This window comes from Symphalangus syndactylus, chromosome 19 (genome assembly GCF_028878055.3).
Source record: "Symphalangus syndactylus isolate Jambi chromosome 19, NHGRI_mSymSyn1-v2.1_pri, whole genome shotgun sequence".
NCBI classification, from domain to species: domain Eukaryota; kingdom Metazoa; phylum Chordata; class Mammalia; order Primates; family Hylobatidae; genus Symphalangus; species Symphalangus syndactylus.
Genome location: NC_072434.2, coordinates 17,020,205 through 17,047,493, shown reverse-complemented (window position 1 = coordinate 17,047,493; position 27,289 = coordinate 17,020,205). Strand labels below are relative to the sequence as shown.

At 48.4% G+C, this 27,289-nt stretch overlaps 1 protein-coding gene across 3 annotated transcripts; it reads right to left on the bottom strand.

The window, feature by feature from the left end:
• Window positions 1–843: 843 nt before the first annotated feature.
• RAB7B (RAB7B, member RAS oncogene family) lies at window positions 844–27,289 on the bottom strand. Of its 3 annotated transcripts, XR_010114701.1 has the most exons (7): window positions 27,063–27,277; window positions 17,710–17,778; window positions 17,047–17,173; window positions 16,114–16,329; window positions 9,311–9,436; window positions 2,043–3,043; window positions 844–1,363 (listed from the first exon to the last, which is right to left on the bottom strand). XR_010114701.1 is itself a non-coding variant. In XM_055234735.2 (6 exons), the coding sequence occupies exons 2-6, from the start codon at window positions 17,760–17,762 to the stop codon at window positions 2,966–2,968; spliced, it is 600 nt and encodes a 199-aa protein (XP_055090710.1). In that variant the 5' UTR covers window positions 17,763–17,778; window positions 27,063–27,277; the 3' UTR covers window positions 844–2,965. The 3 variants fall into 3 exon arrangements, 2 of the variants coding, with proteins under 2 accessions (XP_055090710.1, XP_055090711.1); XM_055234735.2 differs by having other exon boundaries at window positions 844–3,043; XM_055234736.2 differs by lacking the exon at window positions 9,311–9,436 and having other exon boundaries at window positions 844–3,043; window positions 27,063–27,289.

The following is a 27,289-nucleotide window of genomic DNA, read 5'->3' as shown; positions in this document are numbered from 1 at the left end:
GTGCCACCTAGAGCCCTGGCCTGGATTACCTGTTGTTCAGTGGCAGCCTGGAGCTGTGCCTGGCAGTGGGGCTGTGCTGGGCACGGGGTGGTCTTATTCATCCTGGCCCTCTTCTTTACAGGGATGGTGCTGAAGGACCCCAGAAGTGCTGCCTGTACACCCCCAACCAGGCTCCAGTGGGCGCCACTTGTCCCGGCCTGAAGTCACAGCCTCCAGATGCTGCCTCCCTCTGCCAATCCCTATGCCTGCTGGGGTGGGCACTGAGGGCCAGTCCCAGACTTGGGAGCAGGGTGGGAGTGGGGTGGGGGGTGGTGCATAGGGAGGGCCTCTGTGTGGCCCTGATTGTTAGCTCAGTTTCCTCTGCCTGGGGGATAGGTCGAGGTGTCCCCTGGTTGTGACAGAATGGAGGCTGTGGGTTCTCAGCTCCTGCAATCCCCACCCTGCATTTGGAACGTTCTGTCCTGGCTCCTGAGTCTGAAGAAGGCGCAAAATGTGTGGTTTGGAACTCGTATTGAATCTGAGCGTGGCTCTGGCTCTTGCAGACTCAGAATCTTTTCCATTCTAGCTTCAGTGTGTCTGAGACTCATTGTTTGCTAAGGATTGATTTCATGAAGGAGTGACCTGCCCTCAGTGGGGCCCATCCTTGATAGAAGGCTCTGTTGTTGCTGTCTTGAAACTCAATAATGTCTGAGCAAGAGACCCGGCATCTCCATTTTGCACCAGGTTCTGTAAATTATGTAGCCAGTCTCAGTTCACTTTTAGTTGTCTGCCCTTTAGTATCTTTTTCATGTCGAACCACGTAGATGTATTTTTAAAAATATAAAATCTAAGTAGCACAAAAGATAAAAACAAAGAAGGACACATTTATTATTTGTTGTGCACCTTTAGAAATGGTCCACAGGTCCACTGCAGTGCACAAGCCCCTGCGCACACACTGCATGTGACAATCCAGTCTGTCTGACTCCCAGGACAGCCTGTGTGATATGCAAAATGCCATTCCCATGAGGGCACATCATTTTTCCCGGGAGCTCTGAAGGACACAGATAGAGCTTGTGCTCTAGGCCACCCCCCGGTTCCTGTGCTGGCTCCATGCTGGTGTCCAGAATGAGCCAGTTCACACTCCAGAGCCAAGTGGGGGGGAGAAGTGGCTCCCAAACTCCCCTGTTGATCTCCCCCCGATCCCTAGGTATACCTTCCAAATCAGATGACAGTCATAGGCTAACATCCCCAGCTCGGCTTGGAACTCAGGAAAGGATACTTCTGGGTAGACAGAAAGATTCTGCGGTGGGCGTGGACTTGGCCATTGAAGACCCTGAGAGGACATCTTGTCCGCCCTTTCCAGGCTAGGCCCTTTCTGTGCTGCCTGGAGCCAGAAGAAAAAGATTCCAGCCTTAGAATCTGCAGGGATGGAGACTGCCTGCAGTGAGCTTTCTTGCATCTCATTCTAGTATTTGCCACAGATGCTGATTTCTTGCCTGAGTCATGTATATCGAAGCTTTTGCTCATTTCTTACTAGGCTTAAGAAATTGGAATTCTCTGCCTCACAAATACCAAAGGGCTGAACATGCCTCCAACATGCCCCGTGCCCCGTGAACAAGCTTTGAGCATCTGAAGGACAAAACCCCAGCTCCTAAAGTGTTCATGAGCATCCACTTGCTGCTCAGCCTGGAAGAGAAGGAGCACTGCTGCCCTCTAGTGGTCAGGCAGCAGAGCATCAAGGAACCACCCAAGGGAGCTGGGTCCCTTTTGCTTTGTCTTTGGGACGGCAGCTTTGAGTCTTAGGTCAATGGATGTCCTTTCACTGTTCCTGGAAAATGGCAAGCTTGTTCCTGCCTCAGGGGCTTGAGCCTTGATGCTCCCTCTCCCTGGAATGTTCTTTCTCCAGCTCTCAGGTGACAGCTGCCTTCCCATTCTCTAGCCCTCAGACCAAATACCACCTCCTCAGGGAAGCCCTCCTGGACCACTTCGTCTAAAATAGCAACTCATCCCAGCCCCTGTCACTCTATCCCATTACCCTGTTTCCCTTTGTTTATAGCACTTACCTGCTATTTGGAAATATCTGTCTAGAGTCTGCATCTCTCCCTCACCAGATGTCGGTTCCAGGAGGGCAGAGTCCCTGTCTGTTTTGTTTGTCACTGGACTTCAATGCATCGTACATAGTAGATACGCAAAAATAAACTTGTCAAAGAAGTAAATAAATGCATATTGACAACAGCTACTAGATTTAAGCACAGCTTCTGGTCCTCAAAACCACACTGTGATACAGGCAAGGCACATCTCACCCCCACCGGACAGATAAACAAATTGAGACTCAGAGATTTATGTGAGTTGCCTGAGCACCCAGCAAGGAGGAATGAGCCACGGTCCCTCGCGGCTTCTCCTGTGCTCCCTCAGTCCTCTACCCTGGAGGGAGCAGAGGGGTTCTCAGGCACGAGAGCTTCTGCCAGGAGCTGAGGCAGGCCTGGCATGTGGGGTCCAGACCTTTACTCCTTAGTCTGCTCCTTGAAGGAGGCTGAACTGTGCCACTGTCCAAAGCTTTGCTTGTGGCTGAGGGGCGTGAGGTGCGAGCGGGTGAGGAAGGTCTGTCCACAGGAGGATGTAACCAGACTCCAGTCAGTGGCCGGTCTGCGGAGATGTGCATTCTGGAGCAGGAGTGTTTGAGGGGTGGATGGGCGGGGAAAGCTGGAGCCACTGCTGAAACTGTGACTTCCGCGGGGCCAGGGTTTGGCTCTGACATTCCGGGCTTCATCCAGACTCTCTCACTATACTCAGCCTGAGCCAGGGGCTGCCCTCTGACTCTGGGTCCAGCACCGGGGTCAAGGGCTCTGCCGCAGAACTTAGGCCCCCTGCGCTGTGCTTGGGCAGGCAGTGGGGCTGGAGGGGGATGGTCACCTGTTCTCAAGCCTGGGGTGAGCAGGCTCAGGGCAGGCTCTGTTTCTGGGCATCCGGAGCAGGCGTCCGGAGGTCAGCAGCATCTGCTCCTTGACTGGTCTGGCGAGAGCTTGATGGATTCTGTGAGGTGATTCTCTAAGATGCTCTGGTACTGGGGAAGGAAAGAGAGGCCAGCATTCATGTCCTGAGATACAGAGTGCACCGCCCGCCCTTCATTTCTTAGTAGGCCTCAGAGCCTGGGCTCTTGTTTCCTCCCCATTATACTTCTGGGAAACTAAGGCTCAGACAGGGAAGCCACTGGAGTTCCCCACCCTCCTTCTTCCCTGTGTCTCCCCTCCAGCCTCTTCCCAGGAGTCCAGAGCAGGTCAGTGTCTGAATTAGTGGCCCAAGTCTCCTGACCTCCAGCCATGTCCTATAACCTTCCATTCTCCAGAGGAGACAGCTGAGGTGTCATTTGGGCTTAAGCAGAGAGGTGATGGCCACTCCTCATTTCTCCTGGAGAAATATATCCCAATACCCCAACCTCCTTTCATCCTGTCCACCTCCCAGCCTCCCCTACTCATGCCTAGAAAAGCCCAGTCGGTCCTCTGTCCTGGCCACATCCAGGCAGCCCTCCCTAAAACGGACTCAATGTTTCTCCTGGGCCCTTTTGCTTCTCCAGTCTCTCTTGTCCCAACAAGGGTCCAGAGGAAGCCCCTTCTCAGTCTGCCAAGCTTCTGCCTTTCCAGCTGGCTCCACTTCTCACCAAGAGCCTGCCCCCGCTTCCCAGTTCAGGGGTTGGGGTGGTATGGAGGACGGGGCCCTTCTTTAAGCAGATGGGTTCCTCAGGCTGAAGGCTTTCTTCTTCAAGGAATCCCATCTCTTCATGCTGCTATGGCCTCCGCTAGTCACAGAGCTCAGTCGCGGTCATGTTCCTCCCACAGCCAGTACTGTGGGCCTTGGGGTGAGTGATGAGCATTCACTCTATGTGGAAGGGGTTTGTGCTACATTGGTGTGGACCTGAGCAGGGGCAGAGCCTCCTGTGTATCACACAAAATTGTCCCTGGCAGTCCATCTCAAGTGTCCTTCTTAGGGGGCAACTTCCAGGGACAGGGGTGCTGCCTCCTCGTCTCTGATTTTATCTCCCCGGTAGTTCCCAGGCTCAGGCCAGACACCCAGCTGGTGAATATCCACCAAACCCTTAATGCTTATGACCCTAGACCTCAGGAGGTGGTGTGCAGCCCTGCCTCCTGCACCTTGATGATGGTGGTCCCCTCAAATACATAAGAAGATCCTCTGACACCCCATCACTCACTGCCACCCCCAGACTGAGCAGTAATGTACCCCGATGGCACAGAGCTCGTGGTGCTGAACCTGGGTCCAGCCCTTCATCACGGAGTTGGTTTCTTGGGGATCCCCCATCTCTCACCCCCACCCTGGTAGGATCTTGGGACTAGCAGAGCGAGCGCCGTCTGGGGTAGGTGTGAGAAACATCCTCATTTGTTGCCCATGAAAGCCTGAGGTTTTCATGCCAGTGTTGCCCTAATAACATCTGCACCCTCCCCAGGTCCAAGTCACCGCTGAGCTCTTTCCGTTAATGACATCATTTTCACTTGACAATGGCAGCATCTTGTTCCTCAGATTTCCTGCAAAACCTCCAGGCCATAATTAGGTTTCTATGTCATTCTCTTCTCCAGGCCCCAGGCCTCTTGACAACTTGTGAATCTAACTGTATAAGTAATACAACGCTATTCCAATGCTTGCAGCATTTCAGTGGGCGTGTGACTGTGGGAGTCTGTCTCTGTTCCCCCAATCTGGCCGCCTTGGTGGCCTTGCCTTAAGTCCTGCATCCTGAGGACCATGTAAAGCTGCTGTGATTCACTGAGCAGCTGCCAGCCCGGCCACTTCCCTCCACTGGATGTGGTGATTCTGTCTTTTTCCAATTAACCCCAAAAGAACTGGGCCTCTAGGTGATATCTCATGCTACCGGAGCTGGGCCTGACAAGCCCCAGCAGGGATGATACTGCTAACTTTTCCTCCCCCTCCTCCTTCTCCCTCTCTTTCCCTTCCCTCTTCCCTTCCTCTTCCCCTTCCTCTTCACCTCCCCCACTTCCCCTTCCCCTTTCTTCCTTTCTTTGACAGGGTCTCACTCCTGTGGCCCAGGCTGGAGTGCAGTGGCACAATCATGGCTCACCATGGCCTGACTTCCCAGGCTCAGGTGATCCTCCCACCTTAGCCTCCCAAGTAGCTGGGACTACTGGCACGTGCCACCATGCCCACCTAGTTTTTTATATTTTTAGTAGAGATGGGGTTTCACCCAGGCTGGTCTTGAACTCACGGGCTCAAACAATCCATCTGCCTCACCGGATGTAATCCCAAAATGCTGGGATTACAGGTGTGAGCCACCATGCCCAGCCGGCATTGCTGACTTTCTGGAGCAAAACCTCACCACCCCATATCTTCCAAAGCTGGTGGATATCTCTTCTTTAATTATTAGGGCATCCTTCATCATATTTTGGAACAACTAAATACCCTAATCCTTGAATGTGGCTAAATTGGTTACTTAAGTAATCTACCTTTCCTTTCAGAATGTTAACTGAACACCTATTCTGTTCTCTTTCAGAATGTTAACTGAACACCTACTGTGTTCTCTTTCAGAATGTTAGCTGAACACCTACTCTGATTTCTTTCAGAATGTTAACTGAACACCTACTCTGGTCTCTTTCAGATAGTTAACTGAACACCTACTCTGGTTTCTTTCACAGTGTTAACTGAAAACCTACTGTGGTCTCTTTCAGAATGTTAACTGAACCTACTCTGATTTCTTTCACAATGTTAACTGAACGCCTACTGTGATTTCTTTCACAATGTTAACTGAACACCTACTCTGGTTTCTTTCACAATGTTAACTGAACACCTACTCCGGTCTCTTTCAGTATGTTAACTGAACACCTACTCTGCTCTCAGCGGGTGCCTCAAATATCGCTCTCTTTACTACAAGGCTCACTTGCAGAACTCAGACGTTTCCACCTGGTGTCTCGAGGAACTTGAATGCAATGTGCTCACATGGACGTCATTATCCCTTTCTCTCATGAAGCTCCTGCTTCCTCCTTTGTTCCCTGTCTTGCTTGGCTCATGGAATCACTAATCCATTGTCCCTTCATTTGCCAAGCTAGAAACCTGGTCATCAGCCTACACTGCTCCCGTTCCTTTCTCCCTGCATTTGATCATCATCAGCTCCTGATGTTTCTACCTCCAAAGTCTCTTTAATTCACCCTCACCTTGCCAGCTGTATCCTCTCACACCTGGACTATTGCAGTAGCCTCTTCATCATCACCCATGGAGCCCATCCTCTCAGCAGCACGAAGCTCCCTTGCTGAAAACCCTATGACGCAGCTCCATTTTAAAACAGCATGTAATGCCCTCTCTGCACTACAATAGTATTTTATTTAACCCTCACAATAACCTCATGGGGAAGATATTATTATTTGTACTTTAAAGTTAGGGAAGTGGTGGCTTAGAGAGGCTGCATGACTTGCTCAGGGACACACAGTGAGAGGTAGAGCCAGGTATAAAGCCAGATCGTTCAGACTTCAGAGGCCCAGCTCTTCCACCCCAGCTGGGGGCTCACTTCTTATTATAGAAGCGCCTCCCACATTCTCCTCTCAAAACACCCTGGGCTGGAGCAAATAAGCCCACAATCTCCCTGGGAAGGAAGGGAAGTTCCTTATAGGAAATGCGTCTGAAAACTTTTCTTTGACCTCAAAATCTATATTTGTAAACTTCTGTTTCATCTTTAGAATTGATGTGAATTTTACACTCTATGCCCTAGTTCAGTGTGTTTGTTTTTATGTGAACAAGTTTCTCCTTCAAATTTCTAAGTAACAAAGACACTGCAGAAAGTTGTGCCCTGTTGGGTTTCAAGGTCCTGCGTGAGCTCCTGAGTACCCTGGGCAGCCTAGCAGCGCCGTCTGGAAGGTGTGGGCCTGTGGTATGGCATCTGAACTCCTGGTCGGGGTGCACCAGGCCTTGGTGGCCTTGCTGGCTTCCTCACTAACTGTGTCCCCATGCTCTGACATTCCTCCACGCCAGGTTTCTTCTTCTTGCCAACATGACCTACAGTAGGTGTCTCCTGTAAGCCCCAGGAAATCATGCCTGGGTCTCTGGCCTTGGCCTTCTCTCTGCCCTTCTTCCCCTCTGGCTTACACCCACCATGGCCTACCATCTCCACCTGCAAACTGTGAATTGCCTTCCAAACCTTCTGACATGTCACTTCTCAGAGCAGACATCCTCATCCTCACCACCAGCTGCCTGGGAGTCACCTTGTCACCTTAATCACATCCCCCACAGCACTCCTGTCACTCCGGAACAGTCACTTATGGATGTCTCACTCTACTGACCTCAAGTGCACTGAGGGCTGTATCTCCAGCTCTAGCCTGACAACTCAATGGATATTTATGGACTCAAATTATTTTCATTTTATAGAGAGGAAATGGAAGCTCAGAATAGTCATATGTCTTGCCAAGGGGTCCACTTGAGAGAACCAGGGCAGGATTCAAATCCAGGCCAGTCTGACCGCAGGTACCACACCTGTGACTTCCAGACTTCTGATCAGTGCACATGCCCCATAAACATGGGGGACCGACATGGGATTGCTACCCATTTATTCTTTTGCCAAGAAAGAGTGTTATAAAAAAAATGCAAGCAGACAAGCCACTGTCTACTAACAGCACCACGTCATAACAGCGACACAGTCAGAAGGACCTGATTTAACCACAATATAGTAGGAAGGACATCATTTGAAGAATAAAGGATACTCCTTCCCCAGATAGGACAGGTGCTAAGCATGCACAGACACGGGCTGTGGGCTGATGGATGCTTCCTGGTGACTAAGCATTTGGCAGTCGCTGCACTGTGCCTGTGGAGGATTATTGATCAATATCACCACCAAGGTCAAACAGCATTCCTCAGCACTCCAGGAGGACAGCAAGAGCAGGCACGCCTGTGCTTCGGGGGCCAACTACACTGCCCATGTAATAAAGCCACACTTCCTGATCAAGCACCAAGAGATGGATACCTTGCTGCTTTCCCTTTCCCGAGACAGTGAGGGCTGGAGGGGAAGCAGAAGAAGAGCCAGTGAGGGTCGGGGGAACCCTAAGATCAGGGCTCTGAGGCCTGAGGATGCCTAGCTGGGCTCTGCTCCCTGAGCAGCCGCTAGAGGTAGCTGCTGCCTCTTTCTCTCTGGGACAACCCCTCGCTGGGGCCTGGAACACTTCTTTCCATAGCAGCTGCAGAGGGCATCCCATGAGGGCGGCGGATGCTTCCACATAAGGGAGCTTCCAGTCCCCTACCCTCATTTGCCCATTTCCTCAATTCAGAACCATTGCTGCGATGATCCTTTCCCCTCTGCTAAGAAGCCCATGTTGATGAGATGTGGCAGAATGATGACACAAGCTGAGCCCCTCCCCATGCCAATCCCAGGGCTTCCAAACTCCACATCAGACTGACATTAAAACCACGCCACTGCTTCCAGGCAGCCTTCCACGGTCTTCCCCACCTCCTTGCAGAATTCAGATGTTTCCACCTGGTGTCTCCAGGAGCCTTGAATGCAATGTGCTCACATGGACGTCATTACTCCTTTCTCTCATGAAGCCTCTGTTTTCTCCTTTGTTCCCTGTCTTGCTTGGCTCATGGAATCACTAATCCATTGTCTCTTCATTTGCCAAGCTAGAAACCTGGCCATCAACCGAAACTGCTCCCTTCTCCCACTCCCTTCTTCCCTCTCCTTGCCTCCTCCCCCACCCCTCTCCTTCCCTGCAGCATGGGCTGCCTGTGCACCCCTCCTCTAGGCCCTACCCCCAAGTCCTGCCCCACCAGACCACACTGTATTGCAGTCACTTAGGGGCCCATCTGCCTGCCTCTTGAGACAGAGGGTCCCAAGGCCTGTACAGTGCCTATCACACACTCAACACATTCTTGCCGAACCTTCGTACCTAGGGGTCTACGTCTATTCATCTTTTTGATTGGGAGATGTCAGCAACTCATGCAGGTTTGATATTTCACTTGGGTGAATGCCTGGCACCTTCCACCAATGAAGATTGGACTAGACCATCACTTCTCAAACCCTTCCTCAGTTAGGATCTCCAGGGCTCAGGTATAGGACTGGAGTTTTTAGATACTCCACAAGGGATTTGGTTAGTTAGCTGGATTGACAGACCTCTGACTGCATGCTCTAAGGTAGCTTTCTACCTCTGGCATTCTGTGGTTCCAGAACTGGAGTGCTGTTGAACCCATTCCACAACTAATTAACTGAGACGATGAGCAATCCTGTCCCACCCACATCTCTGCCCGTACCCAAGATGTTCTTCTCTGGAAGCTCCTGAGACGCTCCCCAATCCAGGGGGCAGTCTTAGCAGGTCCTGCCACCACAGCCACTCACCCTCGACAGAGCCCGACTGGCCAGCATCTCAAAGGCTTGCACCACATTGATGTCATTCTTGGCACTAACTTCAAAGTAAGGAATATCTTTCTCTCTACACCAGCCTTGAGCTACTTCCTGGGGTACCTGAATGAGGGAAAGAAATAGGCGTGGTTCCTGTATTATCATCATTGCCATCACCACCATTGCCACCATCACATCCCCACCATCCCCACCAGGCCCACCACCACTCCCATTTATTGAGAACCTCCCAAGCGTCTATAACTTTACATATAAATGTAGGAGGTGGGAACTGTTAGCTCCATTTCACAGATGAAAAAATGGAGGCCTGGAGGAAAAAAACTTGCCCAGAGTGTGTGAGGCTAAGCAGGATTTGAACACAGGCCTGGCGGAATTACAGCCCACTGCACTTTGCTGCCTTCCTAAGGCCTAAACTAAGAGCGTCTTCCACCACTGCCTCCTTTGTCAGTCTCTTCAAGGAGAGCTGCACATGAGAGACACCAGCTAGGAAGGGCAGGAAGGGAGGACTTTCTTCTCCAACCCAGCTAAGCAGGCTCACACTCAGGAGGCCTGTTGCTGGGCAGTCTCGGGTCTCAGCTGACCTTGCTTCCCCAGGGCAGGGTCCTAGGAACAATTAATAAGCTCCTACTATGGGCCAGGCACTGTGTTAGTCACTTTATCATGTATGAACTCATCTCATCCTCTCCATAACCCTGTGAGATGGGCATTGTCAGTTCCACTTTATAGACAAAAACACTGAGGTTCAGAGAGGTTCAGCAACTTGCCCCAGATCACATAGCTGAGAGAAGGCAGAGCTTGGATGTAGCCCCAGCTCAGTGCTCTCCCTGGCATCTGAGCTGCCTTCTACAGGGCACTGCATAAGAACCGTGCCTGTCCTTTTCTGTCTCCCTCTGGGAGCCCAGGGTCAGGAGCTCAGCTCTTGGTCTGGCACACATGAGCCACTAGGCACAGGCTGAATGACTACATCTCCGCCCAAGTGCGAACGGCGTTCAATTTGTGATGTTGGCTTGGAAATGCTCTGGAAGCCCTCTGGGTTACTTCCAAAGACGATTGGTACCCCTGAGTTTGATGTCTAATTATTTGGGGAAGGGGAAATGACCACATATTGAGCATTTGCTGAGCCTGGCACTTTATAATCATTATTTCAATTTATTTAGGGGAGCCAAGGTCTTTCTCATGGAGAAAGGACCATTCCACCCCTCTCCCAGAACAGTGCAGGCTGAGGCAGATCAAACACTGCCCCTGTTTAATTGTCTCTGTGGCTCCTGCAGGTCCTGGGAATGTCTGTCTTACTGGGATAAAAAGTCCCAGCTGATCTCAGCTGACCCTTTCCTCTGACTTACCGTGACCAGATCTACCCAAGTGCCCGGTTATGACAGACTTTTTAATCTCATTTTTCCCTGCTCTCTGTTTGGTTTGGAATGATTGCATACAGACTCCGAAATATCATTGTGATTATGTTGCAAATTAACATTCTTTTTATATCTCCCCCTCCTCCCCACCGCAACCTCAGAAAGCTGGCCTGGGAAGAAAGCTCCCCAGACAGTATTTTTCACTTTTCTCTTCCAATCCCAGAGACAGTTTCATGATTTTAAAAATTGTCTCATCTTTTATTTATAAAATGAAAGTTATTTATAACTTAGGCTCTGACTCTGAAAACAAGCTCAGGGTGTGATAGTTGGCGACATGGGAAGTATGACTATTCTGAAAGTATTACTTGCATTCATGTTGCTTTTGGTCAGCAATATACTATTGATATTTCACTTTTCTGGTTACAATTTTGCTTGTTCATTGGAGGCCAAATATTTGACAAAATTAGTCCAGTTGCCATCATTTTATTTATGAGGCTTTTCCATCTCATGTGCATTTAAAATAATCGATTATACAAGTGCTAAAATTAGCATTACTAATGTTAATTACTAAACCATTAAACCATCACTAAGAATAACAAAGGATATTTTTAGAAAACATGATCTTAAGTCTACGGAATCACTGGTAACTCAGAAATTACCCACCTGAGCACAGAGCAAATGATTCACGCCCCAGTGAATAAATTCCTTGTAGCACAGATGCCAGCAAAGCTATTCTTTCTAATTAATTATTTTTTTCACTATTACCTTCTGTAGAAGGGGCAGGGATTTTTTTTTAAGCTAAATCAATAATTTCTTTAAAATTATTCTGGCTATATATGCCTGTTTTATTGTGGTAAATATACCTAATAAAATTTACCATTTTTAAATTAAACACTTTTTAAAAAAATTTTTGTTTTGTTTTGTTTTTGGAGAGATGGGGGTCTCGCTATGCTGCCCAAGTTGGTCTTGAACTCCTGACCTCAAGCGATTCTCCCATCTCAGCCTCCCATAGCGCTGGGATTAAAGATAAAATGTACCTGGCTCATTGTAACCATTTTTAAGCATACAGTTCACGGGCATTCGGTACATTCATATTGTGTGCACATTGTACATTCCCCACTGTTCATCTTCAGAACTTTCTCACCTTCCTAAACTAGCAATATATATTATAAATATGTGTGTATATATGTATGTGTATGTGTGTATATATGATGTATGTATGTGTGTGTGTGTGGGTTTTTTTTTTTTCAGTGTCTTGCTCTGTCGCCCAGGCTGGAGCACAGTGGTGTGATCTTGGCTTACTGCAGCCTCTCCCTCCCGTGTTCAAGTGATCCTCCCAGCTCAGCCTTCCGAGTAGCTCAGACTACAGGTGTGCCACCACACCTGGCTAATTAAAAACATTTTCTTTTTTTTTTTTTTTTTTTAGAGATGGGGTCTCGACATGTTGCCCAGGATGGTCTCGAACTCCTGGGCTCAAGCTATCCCCCCCACTTTGGTTTCCCAAAGTGTTGGGATTACAGGCGTGAGCCACTGGGCCAAGCTGCAGTACATTTTTAAATACTCATTTTCTTCTTATTAGGTAGGAGAAGCTGCTATATTTTCCCAGCTGTCCCTTGGAGATAATAATAAGGAGGATCATTTCCTTGTTCCATTATTTTCATTATGGAAATCACATCCTTCCTATTATTACTCAGTCTCAGGAAGTCTGTGTTCTGGTCTCCACCCCGCAGAGGAGGGAACCGGTCCGGGCCGCGGAGGCACATGGACCAGGTGGGCGGCTGTGAGCCCACATATGCGGGTCGGGCTCCGAGGAGAAGGCGCCTCAAGAACGTACCTCTTGATTCCCCTTCTCCACGTCCACACCCGACCAGGGGCAGGCAGAGCCCTTGCTAGGTCTGTGCAGAGTAAGGACGTTTGAGGGCCGGCACTTCCCAGCCTCTCCTCTTGGGGCTTTATAATCCCAGGTCTCAGAATTAAAGTCCTTCTGCTCTCTCCCACCCACCTCGTCCTCTCCACGTCCTGTCCTGATTTCACTGTCGCTCAGTGCCTCCTCCCCTCCCCTATCCTATTCTACCTCCCTACAAACCCCTTCTCTGGGCCTACCTTGTTGAGAGACAGGCTCCCCTCTCCTCCATCCTCTCCTCACCCCTCCTCCATCCTCTCCAGGGACCTCCCTGTCTGGTTGAACCCTGGCTTTTCCTAGAGTCATGCTTCCCCAGCGCCCCCTCTTGCCCTCCCCACTGGGGCTATTTGCAAACTTTACTCACCACAGATCCCACAGAGGGGCTGGCTTGCCTGGTGCTTCACTGCCTCTTTCAAACCTTTGTTCTTCCTCTCTCTGCACACCAAAGCTCGCCCACCCTGAGGCTTGGATTGGACCCCCTCTACTCCTGCAAGTCACCACCTGCCCTCCTCACCTTGCCAGGTGCCCCTCATTCACTAAACACTTGCCATCTGGTGAGGCCTCCTAACCCCTCAACACGCAGCCGCCACCTCTCATGGTAGCCTCAGAAATCCCTTGCTGCCCACAATCTCTCCATGTCAGCCTCTTCCTCTCAGGGCCTCTGTAAAATAAGAAACCTGGTCTCCTGTGCCCCGATCTCCTTTCCCTCAACCTCCCCAGGACCTTCCTCCTGCTGCCCTGTTCCCCAGCCTCCGCCGCCCCAGCCCTAGCCCTTCTGCCTTCCCTGGTCCCTCTTCTTTCCTTCATGGTTTCTCGGTGCCCTCACAGCTCTGTCGTTCATCTTCTCTTGGTTAAAAAAGCCCTAGTCCAAGTTCCTTGCTCCTGGCTTGTACCCTATACAGACCCCACCTCAAACTCACAGTCTCCTCCTTCATTGGAGTCCTTGGTGTCACCCATCAGATCTTGTCCTTGTCCCCAAGTAGCTCCTCCTCCCACTTCTCCCAAGAGTAACTGGCAAAGCTTCCTCATGGTTCTTAAGCCTTGTATTGGTTTCCTCCCTCTCAATAGAAGATGGCACCACTTATTTCACGGACTCTTGATCTTGAACTCCCCCAGCTTCCCTCCTCACACCCTACAGACATGAAACAAGATGGAACTTAAAATGCAAGTTTTGGCAGAGGCACAACAACTGGACAGATGTCAGATATAAAGCAGGTGGAGGCAGTCCACTCTGGGTACATATTCCCAAAGGCTCATGACCAAGACTCTCTTGGATGACTCTAAATCCCACAGCACGGATATAAAGGGCTTGAAAATGAGGATTAGGAGGGATTTTCTTGGAGAGAGTTGTGTTGTGGATACAACTAGCCTTGCCTCTCCCAAGAGGAGGAACAGGTAAAAACCCACCTCTAGCTGAAAGATGATGTTGAGGAGAGTCGTTAATGTACAATGGCTGGAGTTTGGTGGATGTGGTGGACTGGTGTCTGACACACACCTGAGGTATCTGAGGCAACAGGCAACAGGGCAGAGAGAGAAGAGGCTGCACCAGCTACCCTTGCCCCCCAGTGGAGCCAGAATGCATGAGTGTGCCTTGTGAAGGACATGTGGATTCAACAGAGAGAGAGAGAGAGGGAGCAAGAGCAACAGGCTGGGGCCGGCTAAATCCCACTTAGAGACTGCTTGGAGGAAAAGGTGACCCCTATGGGGTGGGGATGCTGAAAGCTAGGGTTTGAGGAGGAGAATGCAAGACCCTTGTCATGGGAGGTACAGCGAAATGTTCCCAGAGGAGCCAGAGAGTGCAAGACTGTCTTTTTTTTTTTTTTTTTTTTTGAGACGAAGTCTCACATTGTTACCCAGGCTGGAGTGCAGTAGAGTGATCTCAGCTCACTGCAACCTCCACCTCCCGGGTTCAAGTGATTCTCCTGCCTCAGCCTCCCGAGTAGCTGGGATTACAGGCGCCCATCAGCACGCCCAGTTAATCTTTTGTATTTTTAGTAGAGATGGGGTTTCACCATGTTGGCCAGTCTGGTATCGAATTCCAGACCTCATGATTTGCCCGCCTCGGCCTCCCAAAGTGTTGGGATCACAGGCGTGAGCCACTGCGCCCGACCAAGGCTATCTTATGATAGTACCAGTCAAATTAGAATTGCCGTGCTCTCCTGACCTCTTCTCCCTCTTCCTGCTTCACTCCTGACAGGGTCTGAAATCGGAATTACTATCCCAGATAAGAGGAGGAAGTGTGGACATCAAGGTTGGCCACGAGATTCTAAGGACCTATTCCTTTTCAGACCACAAGGTTCTCACCCACAGCTGGTCCCAGTGGGGGAAAAATGGAGACACCTTGCCTTTGAATGAACTTAGGACTTTACTTATTATCTGAGGCTAGATATTTGCAATTAGAGAATTGACGTGGAGTTTACAACCTGAAGTGACCACAGAACCGATGACTCCTAGATCTCTATTTCCGGCACAGACTTCTTTGAAATTTCATTCTTATGCATTCCAAAGCCTGCTGGCCATTTCCAACTAGTTGTACAAGCTCCTCAAACTCAGCATGTCCAAACCAAAAATGTTTCTTTCTCTATGAACCAGAGGCTCTCCCTTCTGTAGATGGTAGCTCAGTTGGAAGCACCACCCCTCCCTCCCTTTCTCCATCCATAAACACACTTCATCATGCCAAATGATGCCTCATTTCCATTGCTTTTCTCTATTTGAACCATTGTGAAAATGCAGTTCAGATGATCCAGTTCCCCATTACTTTTCTCTATTTGAAACACTAAAAAGAGAAACAGTTTAAACAGCTCTTTTTGGTGGCATCTGGACTTTTGGCCCAAGAGCATCTTTTACAAATTCAGTCTACCATATTCTTTCCTCATTAGTAGGCAAGGATTAAAAGTGCTGTCTTCTCAATGCCCTGTAATGGTAAACACCTACGCAAGTGGGGTCACTGTCGTCACGGAGCAGACCAGCTGTCAAGCGGTTAACCCGATGGTCTGGAATATGCTTAAGCTAATAAAAAAATTATTTCTTCCCCAGAAAACTTGTATACCCAAGAATTTATAACTACAGACCTCCAGCTTGACCCTAGGCAGAAATCCTGTGCTACAGATTAATTCAAATTCCACTGAGACCTGCCTCCTGCCTACATCTGATGCCTTAACTCCTCCGTTCCCTGTCTCTGGACAAAATTGCCTTCATTTCTCAGCTTATATCATGCCGTTTATTCAGCCCAGAACCCAACTCTTCCAGGAAACCTGTCCTATATTCTAAGCCTGGGTAGATGCCCCTTTATTGTGGTCCCTAAATACCCTAGGTGTATCTCTGTCATTTCATTTACCATATTGTATCATAATCATTTTATTTTATAATTATCTTTTAAAATGTCTGTATCCACTACTAGACTGTGAAATTCCTGAAGTAAGCACTATGCCTGATTCAGCTCTGTATGCGTGGGACCTAACACTGTGCCTGGCACATAGTGGGTGCTCATATAATGTTTGTTGAATGAATAAATGAATGAACAGTACCTTCCGGTCTGCCAGATCAATCTTGTTCCCCAACAACACCATGGGGTAGGACTGCTCCATGGGGACAATCTTGGCCAGGACATCACCCCGCCAGATATCCAGGGCTTCAAAAGACTCCAGGTCGGTGACATCAAAAGCTAGGATGCAGCCATCGGAGCCTTTGTAGAACGTGGACACCATAGAGCGGAACCGCTCCTGACCGCCCGTGTCCCAGATCTGGAGGGGAAAGCAGCCGCCCCATGGGGCTGTGATGAGTGGCTGGAAGGAGGCCCAGCTGGGTTACATCATGTCAAGGCTTCTTTTGCTGGGTAGGGAGCAGCAAGGCCTGGTACAGGTGCATATGGTTTTTCATACAGAAGAACCCTCCCACCCACATACACTCCAACACCTTTGCAGTAACATTTAACATCCTGAGAGTAATTTCACATCTGAGCTCTCATTTTTCCTCTGGGTCATCAAGGTGGCAATTGTTATTCCTATCTGACAGATTTGGAAACTTGGACCTTGGGAATGTCTTGCCTAAGATCACCTGCCAAGTTTTCCAGAGAATCTGAGACTAGGCATGAGGTCTCTCAACTCCTGGATTAATGTCCTTCCTTCTAGATCAGGCATCAGCATTTTTTTTTCTATAAATAGCAGATAGTAAATATTTTAGGCTTTGCAGGTCATTCTGTCTCTATATGCCAGTTATTACTCAACTCTGCCATTGTAGTGCATAACTTGATAAGTTAACCAATGGATATGGCTGTGCCCCAGTGAAGTCTTATTTACAAAAATAGGAGGTGGACCAGATTTGGCCCATGAGCTGAAGTTTGCCCATCTCTGCTCTAGACCGTTCTAGCTCTGGTGCACATTGCTACATGAGTGGCTGTCAGGGCGTGGGGGGGATTTTCAGTATATGTATGTTGAAGAGGGAAAAGGAGGGCTGCTCACCTGTAGCTTCAAAGTTGTGTCACCCAATATGATAATCTTGGAGAGGATGCTGGCCCCCAGTGTGGTCTGGTATTCCTCGTAAAACGTCTTGTGCACATATTGGTGAAGGAGGGAGGTCTTTCCCACACTGAGGAAAATTCCAGACACACGTGAACACACACATGCAAACACACATGCACATGCTTCCATACCATTCTCAGAATCTTCCCAGGCCCCTCTTGCCACTGTCTCTCCCTGAGATTCTGAATTTCAAATTTCTGTGGTCCATGGACCACATTTTGAATAGGAAGGGAGTAGGAAAAGGTTTCTAGACGTAGAAGCCAGTCAAAGTGAGCAGAGTAGTCTGGAGACAGTGGAATATCTTACAGTGGTGGTCAGGTTTTTTCTGTGTGTGTAGGACATGGGAGGACAGATAGATGCTAAATGGCTTGCTTAATTCCCACAGCTGGTTACTGCAGAGTCACTGCAGATCTAGGGCTAGAAACCATCTGTTTACATGCAGCTTCTTTCTCTCAACTAAGCTTCTTTTTGGGGGATGGGATACACTTGCTGGTGTCACCCTGAATCAGAAAGGGACCTATGGGAGGTGGGAACACACCAGGAGGTCTCACTGTCCTTGGGTGAGGGGCTGCTTCCCAACTCCCAGAGCTGAGCTTGGCTTACCCAATGGCTCCGACGATAATGAGTTTCAGGTCCACCTTCTTCCGGGGATTCATAGAGGGGCTTCAGAGCCTGTAAGGAAACAGAGGTCATCCACATGCTGGCCAGTGTTCCTTGCAGCCATTGTCGCTGAGTGTGGCCTCTGCTTTCCCCTTTTCAATGGTCAAGTTACTGCCCTGGGCCCAGGACTGGGTGGGGTTCTCCAAAAGAGTCACATAATTCAGCAATCTTCATATATCTTTTCCCTCATTTTCCCTGGGGGCCTCCCCAAAGCTGGAGGGGTGGTGACTCTCCAGGACGGGCAAATCTCTCATCCCTCAGCTCTACCAACCCTGCTCTTGGAGGCAGCCTGGAGTGCCAAGAAGGCAGGACAGGATTGAACAGAGGCCTTGCAGACAGCCCAGCCTGGAGTCAGGGATGGAGGGGCGTACAGGAAGAAGAGATGGGGGTGGGCAAGACAAGGGGTCCATTGTCAGGACTGCCTAGAGGCTTTGGATGGAAGAGTGCCCCTCCCCCAGCCTGAGGTCTTGCTGCAACTGCAGAATCAAAAGGCTCCTCTCTAATGCAGCTGGCGGGGGTATAATTCATACATGTTTCTGGAAAGCTATTGGCAGCAAATATTGAGAGCCCTAAAAATGTTCCCGCCCTCCACTTCTAGGAATTTGTCCTAAAGAAATTATCCGAAATGTGGGTAAAGACTCTTGTTCAAGAATATTCTTCACTGTACTGTTTATAAACATCCAACACTAAAGTAGTGGTTAAATCATAGCACACAATGAATTATTAAGCAGTCATTAAATGGAGTTTTTGAGAATATTACAATAATATGGGAAAATGCTCATGACCTAGGATCCCTTAGGATCTAAATAGAAAACAGAAGATGGTACATTCTCAGCAAACTATCGCAAGGACAAAAAACCAAATACCGCATGTTCTCACTCACAGGTCGGAATTGAACAGTGAGAACACTTGGACACAGGAAGGGGAACATCACACGCTGGGGCCTGTCACGGGGTGGGGGGAGGGGGGAGGGATAGCATTAGGAGATACACGTAATGTAAATGACGAGTTAATGGGTGCAGCACACCAACATGGTGCATGTATACATATGTAACAAACCTGCACCTTGTGCACATGTACCCTAGAACTTAAGTATAATAATAATTTAAAAAAAGAAAATAGAAGATGGTAAACTGTACACACAATACCACCCCAACACTTAAATGAGTTCCCATTTGTATAGAAAAAGGCTTGGAAAGAAATATATTAAAAATTCCAGCAATTCCACTAAAGGATATATAGACAAAGGAAATGAAATCAGTATGTTGAAGAGATGTCTACACTCCCATGTTCACTGCAGCATTGTTCACAGTAGCCAAGATATGGAATCAACCTAAGTGTCCATCAATGGATGAATGGGTAAAGAAAATGCGGTACATGTACCCAATGGATACTGTTCAGCTTTAAAAAAAACTTACAATTTATGACAATGTGGGTAAACCTGGAGGACCTTATGTTAAGTGAAATAGCCCAGGCAAAGAGACAAATACAATATGATCTCACTTATACGTGGAATCTAAAAAAATTGAATTCGTTGAAGTAGAGAGTAGAGTGGTGGTTACCAGGGGCTGGGCTGGGTGGGCAGCTGGGGAGATGTTAGTCAGAGGACAAAAAATTTCAGTTAGCTAGGAGTAAATTCAAGAGATATATTATACAGCATGGTGACTACAGTTAACAACAATGTATTGTATTCTTGAAAATTCCTAATAAAGTTTATATTAAGTGTTTTCACCACTAAAAAGTAAGTATGTGAGGTAATGCAGATGTTAATTACCTCAATTTAGCCATTCCACAATGTATGCATATTTCAAAACAACATGTTGTACATGGTAAGTGTGTACAATTTTTATCTGTCAATTAAAAAATGTAAGTTATTAATTCTGGTTGGTAGGAAATTACATGATTTTAATTTTTTTCTCTATGCTTTTTAATACATTCTTTTTTTTTACAATAAATATGTCTTGTTCCTATAAGAGAAATGTAAATGCGTGTGTGTGTGTGTGTGTGTGTGTGTGTTTGACAAGGTAAAGCAAAACTGTTGTAGGATACATGCTTAACTGGCCCTTTGTTTCATCCATATATGCACATATGCATATCCACTATCCCTGACTCCTGGGTCTTTTGTCTTTGGATGCACTAAGCATGCTGAGTAAACTTTGACTTGACTCTTCTCAGATAAGGTGTCAAAAGTTGGCCAGCTTATATTTCCCCTGGTACTTGGAAAAAGCTGTTAATAGGACATCCTGTGGTCTTGGTTCTGGTTCTCACTTTGCCACTGTGTGACCTTGGGCCAGTTACTTTCCCTCTCTGAGTCTTGGCTTTCCAACTGGAGAATGAGCCAGCTGAGCCCCAAAGACTCAAGATGCCTTCTTGGTGAAAAATGCTTTATCTGCTGGAGCTGGACCTCACTGGCCATGAGAGCTGTGCTTGGGACACAAAGTTAAAACGAGAAGCCCCCAGAGATTTAGGATTGTTAGTGTCCCCTTCATGAACCATGTCATGGACTGTATTCGTCTGTTCTCATGCTATAAAGAACTGCCTGAGACTGGGTAATTTATGAAGGAAAGAGGTTTAATTGGTTCCGCATGGCTTGGGAGGCCTCAGGAAACTTACAGTCATGGTGGAAGGGGAGTAAACACATCCTTCTTTACATGGCAGCAGGAGAGAGAAGTGTAGAGCAAAGTGAGGAAAAGCCCCTTATAAAACCATCAGATCTTTTGAGAACTCACTCACTATTATAAGAACAGCATGGGGGAACCATTCCCATGATCTAATCACCGCCCACAAGGTCTCTTCCCCAACACATGGGAATTACAATTCAGATTACAATTCGAGATGAGATTTTGGGTGGGGACAAAGCCAAACCATATCATAGACCAAAGGTGATTTGAAGCTCTGCTCAGAGCTGTTTGTCCTAGGAGCTGGAGTTGGTGGCACTGGAACTTCTGCTCTAACCCAGGAGTGCTGGGTTGGCATGGTGAGCAATGGGTCTTCTTGATGATCCATGCATTCATGCAGCAAATGCCTTCATGCCTACCGCATGCAAAGCCTTGCACTAGACACTGGAACAGCACAGAGATGGAGCAAATAGGAACCCACCACACGGAGTCACCAAGGAAGAAAGGACAGAGGCTAAGTGATGACACCAGAGAGAAAATACACAGTACCCCAGGAGAGGCATGGGGAAAGTGCTTGCGAATTCAGCAGAATTAGGTCCTGAAGAAATGAAGCATGTGGTTGGGGAGGGAATGAAATAACCAAAGCCTTGGGAACAGATGAATGGAGAAAGTGGGCAATTTGCTTCAGGGAAGGGTGAGGTGAAAGGTGTAAAGGGAGGAAAGGCTGGAAAGGAAGCAAGATTAAGATGGGCTGTAAATATCTGAACAAAGATCCTGGCACTGACTCATTCGTTCATTCATTCATTCACTCAGCAAACATTTCCTATATTCCAACATGTAGAAGGTGGCAATTCAAGGCTTGAACCTGGGCTGGCATTTTGTAATGGATGCTGCTGTCCACAAGGGAAATCAGCCAAGGGAGAAATGGCTCAGAAACCCCTGAAAAAGCGTGGCTCTCGAAGTATTTGTTATCAGTTTGGAAGGGGCCTAGGAGCAAAGGGAAGCTGTTTCCTAAAGGCATTGATACAACGTGCTAACTTAGCTTTAAAAAGCAACATGATGCCTTAGAAAGAGAGTCAGAACCAAAGGCAGGCAGGAAGAAGCGGGAGAAGAGGCAGCACTGGCTGAGCCCCCGCAGTGGGCTGTGCTAAGTATTCTACCGAGGGCAGGCCATCTTCACTATCACCCTCTGAGACAAGTACAACCAAGCTCCAAGAAGCTGAGTAATCACAACTCACCCAAGCCTGCACAGGGAGTAAATGGAAGAGCTAGTGTTAGAATCAAAGGCTGAGAAGGCAGGCCGGGTGCCTGTAATCCCAGCACTTTGGGAGGCCAAGGTGGGCGGATCATGAGGTCAGGAGTTCGAGACCAGCCTGGTCAACATGGTGAAACCCCATCTCTATTAAAAATACAAAAAAATGAACCAGGCTTGTTGGCGCACACCTGTAATTCCAGCTACTTAGGAGGCTGAGGCAGGATAATCGCTTGAACCCAGGAGGCGGAGGTTGCAGTGAGCCGAGATCTTGCCACTGCACTCCAGCTTGGGTGACAGAGCAAGACTCGGTCTCAAACAAACAAACAAACAAACAAACAAACAAACAAAAAACGCTGAGAAGGCTTTCCTGTGTCATGCCTCCTAATCACCAGAGTTTGAACCCATGGAATCTGTGTGCACAGGAATCTAGGGTATTGGGCTCAGATTTGGTGAATTTCAACAAAACCCTAGGAGAGTTGGAGGAGACAGACAAAGGCTGCCAAAGTGGCAGAGAGATACAGTGCGGGTGGAGAGAACTGGAGCTGCCCAACAGGAGCTGTGTGTGAGGACTGGCCACAGGGTCAGAGATGCAGCATGCTAGGCAGAGGGCAATGCTTTCACACGCTGTCACACGACCATGCAGCAGGGCTGGAGTACATCTCACGTTACAAGCTAACATTTGTTTGGTGGGCACTGTGCTGAGGGCTTTGTGAATACACAAATACACAATAGCATTGTCAGGGGTAAATGAATTATACGTTATTATAATACATTGAACAGACAGAATACAATATTCATAGGATATTGTGATACATTTACTGGCACAAATTAAGGACTCAAGAAATGTTAGCTATTTTATTGCACACAAACATAGCCTGTGAGATTGATACTATTATTATCTGTTTTACCATTGAAGAAACAGATGTTTAGAGCAGTTAAGCAGTTCAGCCTTAAAGACAGAAAGCCTGCACGTGTTAGAGCAGGGTTTGAAGCTGGGATTCGAGTCCAGGCCTAACCCCAGAGCCGGCTCTCTTAACTACTGGGTTCTACTGTCTGTAAAACTAGAATGAGACTCACATGCCCTGCTCCATAGTGCCCCTGTTAGAGAGCTCAGAGGCTGGATGGGTGAGGGTTTGATGCAGGGAGGCCAGCGGTGTGCTTAGGAAGGGAATGCTGGGGCAGGACAAGGAAGGTAGAAGGTGTGTGTGAGACATACAACAGTAGGTCGCTATGCACAATGTGTAAGGCACTCATACAGATAATAAAAGGCAACACACCTATCAAAAATGGGCAAAGAACGTGAACAAGTTACCAACTGAAATCTTATAAAGAATTAGTAAGCTTTGAAAAGATACTCAACCTTACTATCAAGGAAATTAACATTTCAAAATACCGTTTATTTTCACCCAGTAGAGTGGCAAAATTTTTTTGTTTTGTTTTGTTTTTTTTGAGACGGAGTCTCGCTCTGTCACCCAGGCTGGAGTGCAGTGGCGCGATCTCTGCTCACTGCAAGCTCCGCCTCCCGGGTTCATGCCATTCTCAAATTTTTAAAAAGATTGACGACAATATTTAGGGTTGGCAAGTGTGTTAGGGAAACACTCTTGTATATTGTTGATAGAGTGTGAATTAGCACAGTCTTTTTGGAAGGCAATTGCACAATATCAAAACTTAATACACGCGGCCGGGCGCAGTGGCTCATGCCTGTAATCCCAGCACTTTGGGAGGCCGAGGCAGGCAGATCATGAGGTCAGGAGATCGAGACCATCCTGGCTAATACAGTGAAACCCCGTCTCTACCGAAAATACAAAAAATTAGCTGGACGAGATGGCGGGCGCCTGTAGTCCCAGCTACTTGGGAGGCTGAGGCAGGAGAATGGCGTGAACCTCTGGGGGCGGAGACTACAGTGAGCAGAGATCGCACCACTGCACTCCAGCCTGGGTGACAGCGAGACTCTGTCTCAAAAAAAAAAAAAAAAAAAACAAACTTAATACACGCACAGCCTAGGTTCTCATTCTAGGAATCTGTCCTACAGAAATACTCATGCATATGCTCAAACACGTATTTGTACAGATGATTGCTAAAGCACTGCTGTAATCTAACTGTCCATCAATATGAGACTCTTTACATCAATTCTGATCCATTAATACTCTGGAACAATTGGCTGTTTTATTATTTATTTATTTATCTATTTAGAGACAGGGCCTCATTCTTTTGCCCAGGCTGGAGTGCAGTGGCATGATCATAGCTCCCTGCCACCTCAAATTCCTGGGCTAAAGTGATCCTCCCCCCTCAACCTCCCAGGTAGCTGGGACGACAGGTGTATGCCACTATGCCTGGCTGATTTTTTATTTTTCATTTTTTGTAGAGACGGGATCATGCTTTGTAGCCCTGGTTGGTATCAAACTCCTCGCTTCAAGTGATCCTCCCTCCTCGGCCTCTCAAAATGTTGGCATTACATGTGTGAGCCATCACGCCTGGCCAAGGGCGGTTTTAAAAAGATGAAATAATGACGTGGGAAGCTATACATGATGCCTTTAAGTAAGAAAAAAGAAAATCACTGAATGTTTTATATAGTGTGATACAGAAAGCTAAGGAGAGATATACACTAAATGATTCATAAGAGAGATGGGAAAGGTAGATTAGAGGCTAAGCGCTATCATCTTACGTTACATATGTTTTGTTTTAAAATTTGTTACACAAGGCTAAGTTGTTTTGTAATTTAAGAATATCAAATAATCACTTAACATTTCTTTAAAAAGATGTGTGGATGGCAGCCCAAAGTAATTTGAGCGTGACTTTCAGATAAGACAAATTACTTCCGTGAGCAAGAGAGTGAGGATGTCTGGTGCCATGGAGTGATCATGAGTTTGGGACTCAGAATTCTCATTCTGGCTCCACACATTTGTGACCTTGGGTGGGTTACTGAACCTTGGGGCATCTGTTCCCTCATGGGTAAAATGGACATCACTTGTGGCTGTGGCTTCCTCTGCAGGTGACATGCGTCATGATCTTATAGCACAGCACGGTCTCCAAGTTGGGAAGGATCCAGATAATTGTTTACCAACTGGGAGAGGGGGTGAGTCTAGAGGCCAGGGCCCTGGTAGGTCATGCTTGCCACTTCCCGTGGTGTAAACACTTCTACCATGGCTGACTTCAAGCTACCAGCGTGGAGCCTGCTCCAGCACACTCCTGCAAGGACCTCAAAGGTCATTTATGCCAAGCACCACCCTGTGCTTGAGTTATCTTTTCCACATCCACGAAAGGTAGAGCTAGACCTGCCCCATGGAGCTGCCTCCTGCTCCTAGGAGTATCTCTCCTGAGGGCCACAGAAAAGGTGCTCAAGATTCTTGTAAGTTACCTCAGCCTTAACTTTGGGCTCCCGCATCCCACCCCCTCCCTGATTCCTTCCCCTTGGATGCTCACTCAGGGTGTGCTGCCACTGCAGGTTCCCCTACCCCATCCTAGAAGGGCAGGAGTTTGCTGAGGCTGCTATTTTATAAGAGCCCAGTCCTTGGGCCCAGCGTCACTAGGAGCAACAAGAGAGTGACTGGGACCAGGTCTGTGGGAGGTGGGGGCAGCTTGTGGGGTGACACAGGCTGGCTCGCCTAGGAGGCGCATGCAGATCTCAGTGGTTGGAGTCCCTTTCCATGTCATCTCTGCGGGCTTTGGCAATAGCCGTCTTTTTAAGCCTCATTCCACCCACTCAGCTGACTCAGATGCTTCAAACCAACGAATCCTCCTAGAGGCCAGACTGAGTCATCCTTTACTGTTAAGTAACAGTGAAAAGCAGGATTGAAATGCAGGACTCTGCCTTCAGCCAGCCCCAGTCCACACAGAGCAGAACTTGCGGTGACTCACTCCCCACGGAAGGTCCCCAACTCTTTCCCCTTCTTGCCTGGCAGCACTTCTAAGCCTGGAGTCCTGGTCCTGCCCATTTGCCAAAGCTACAGGGTAGCTCAGCTCCTGTGGAGTAAGAAGGACTGAGTTGTTGCCAAGCCCCAGGGTCTGGGACCAGCCCTCCAAGAACGCTGGAACCCCCTTTGCTCTCACTTCTCACTTCCTTTCTCTCCCTACCCCGCTGGCTCCAACCTGAAACCAGGCACAATCTTCTGTCGCATCTGTGTTGGGTGGGGTATCACTTCTGCTGACAGGAGATGAGTGAGCAGGGGCAGGTGAGGATTCTGAAGCAGACAGAGTCTCCCGCCCGCATAGTACTATCTGACCAGGCTCTTGTCCACTTTCAGCACCTCCCCTCCCGAACCCATACCTTGGAAAAGGACAAATATATCCACCCTAAAAAATAATGGGACCTACAATCTTGGAAGCAAAGTTTGTCTGTGAAAAGAGGCTATTAGAGAGCACAAGGCTTTGTTGCCTCCCAGTAATGCTCATAATTCCGCCTTACCCACCTCAACCCTAGCAGGTCTAGACCTGCTCCCTCTGGCAAGTGCACCTACAGCCCTGGTTTCAGGTGGCTCGGTGCTCTCGTTCTTTAGGTTATTTGAGGGTCTTGTCTCCTCCAGTACACTGTCCATGCCTGGAGGGCAGGGCTGTGCCTCACACCTCTCTGTATGCCACCAAAGAGCCTGACCAATGCTGGGATTCTAGAGGTTTCCATGAACAGCTATCCATCCACTCATCCATCCATCTGTTCATCTGTCTGGCACAGGCATGCTTACTAAGCCCCAGCACTGTGCAGATCTAAAGATACAGACAAGTTACTATCTCCGTGGGACTTTCGCGGTAGGAGATTGATCTGTAAGCCCAAAGAAATTATTTGCATTAATACATAATACCTAGCAATTATAGAGCACTTGCAGTTTACAAAATGCCACTGAAGCCCAATGGATACCTGGGTCAAGAACTGGATATAGAACCCAGATCCGTCTGACTCTATTCATTGGCTCCCCTGGCATTGCAGCACTGGGCAAGGAGAAATATTTATGATTTAGAACAGGAGTGATAATTTCCTACTCCAGGGGCCAAGCTTCCCCTGATGAGATCTTTGGGCCAACACAATTTCATCCCAGAAGGAGCTCTGTCAATGTCACAGGGGGACTCTGGGTGACAGCAGGGTTTTGCCCTCACGCAGGGCTCTAGTTTCTGGCAGGTCTTGCAGATTTGAGGCAGCAGCGCCACCCTCTTCTGACTGGGCCAGCAGCTGCGTCCTGGGACCGATGGCCTTTGTGGGTCTCCGAGCTGGGCCCCGGCTCTTCGCACAGGCAGGGAAGTCCTTTCTTGCTGCCACACCCTGGGAGTTTCTCCAGGGTGGGGTCTTTGGGCTGGATCTAAACTCTGCAGCTGCCAGATTGGAAATCTCATCTTTGCATTCCCTGCCTCCACTCCTCCACCCAAATACCCAAATAACTCCCAGGGCTGCGAGGTCAGACAGAAGCACTGAGACAAGCTTCCGGGGCACTTACAGCTGTGGCTGTGCAGCACTCGGCCTCTGCTCTGAGGGCAGCTGGGAGTCCTCTCTCAGTCTGGTGGTCTCTTCTTAGAGCGATGGTCTCAGCAGGGCCAGGGAAAAGGCTTTGGGACAAAGACAGGCAAAAGAAAGTCTGTTGAAGCCACGCCACTTCCCTTTGAGTTTTCCTCCTCTGCCTCTCGTGCACAGACTTGGGAAAGTTGCAAAAGAGGCTGGGCCGGG

Coding starts and splice junctions, on each gene's coding strand:
- RAB7B (XM_055234735.2), bottom strand. CDS start 17,762: ATGAATCCCCGGAAGAAGGTGGACCTGAAACTCATTATCGTCGGAGCC. Junction 17,174..17,709: donor ATTATCGTCGGAGCCATTGG/GTAAGCCAAGCT, acceptor AATTTTCCTCAG/TGTGGGAAAGACCTCCCTCC. Junction 3,044..9,310: donor CCAGTCGGGCTCTGTCGAGG/GTGAGTGGCTGT, acceptor TTCCTTCCCCAG/TACCAGAGCATCTTAGAGAA.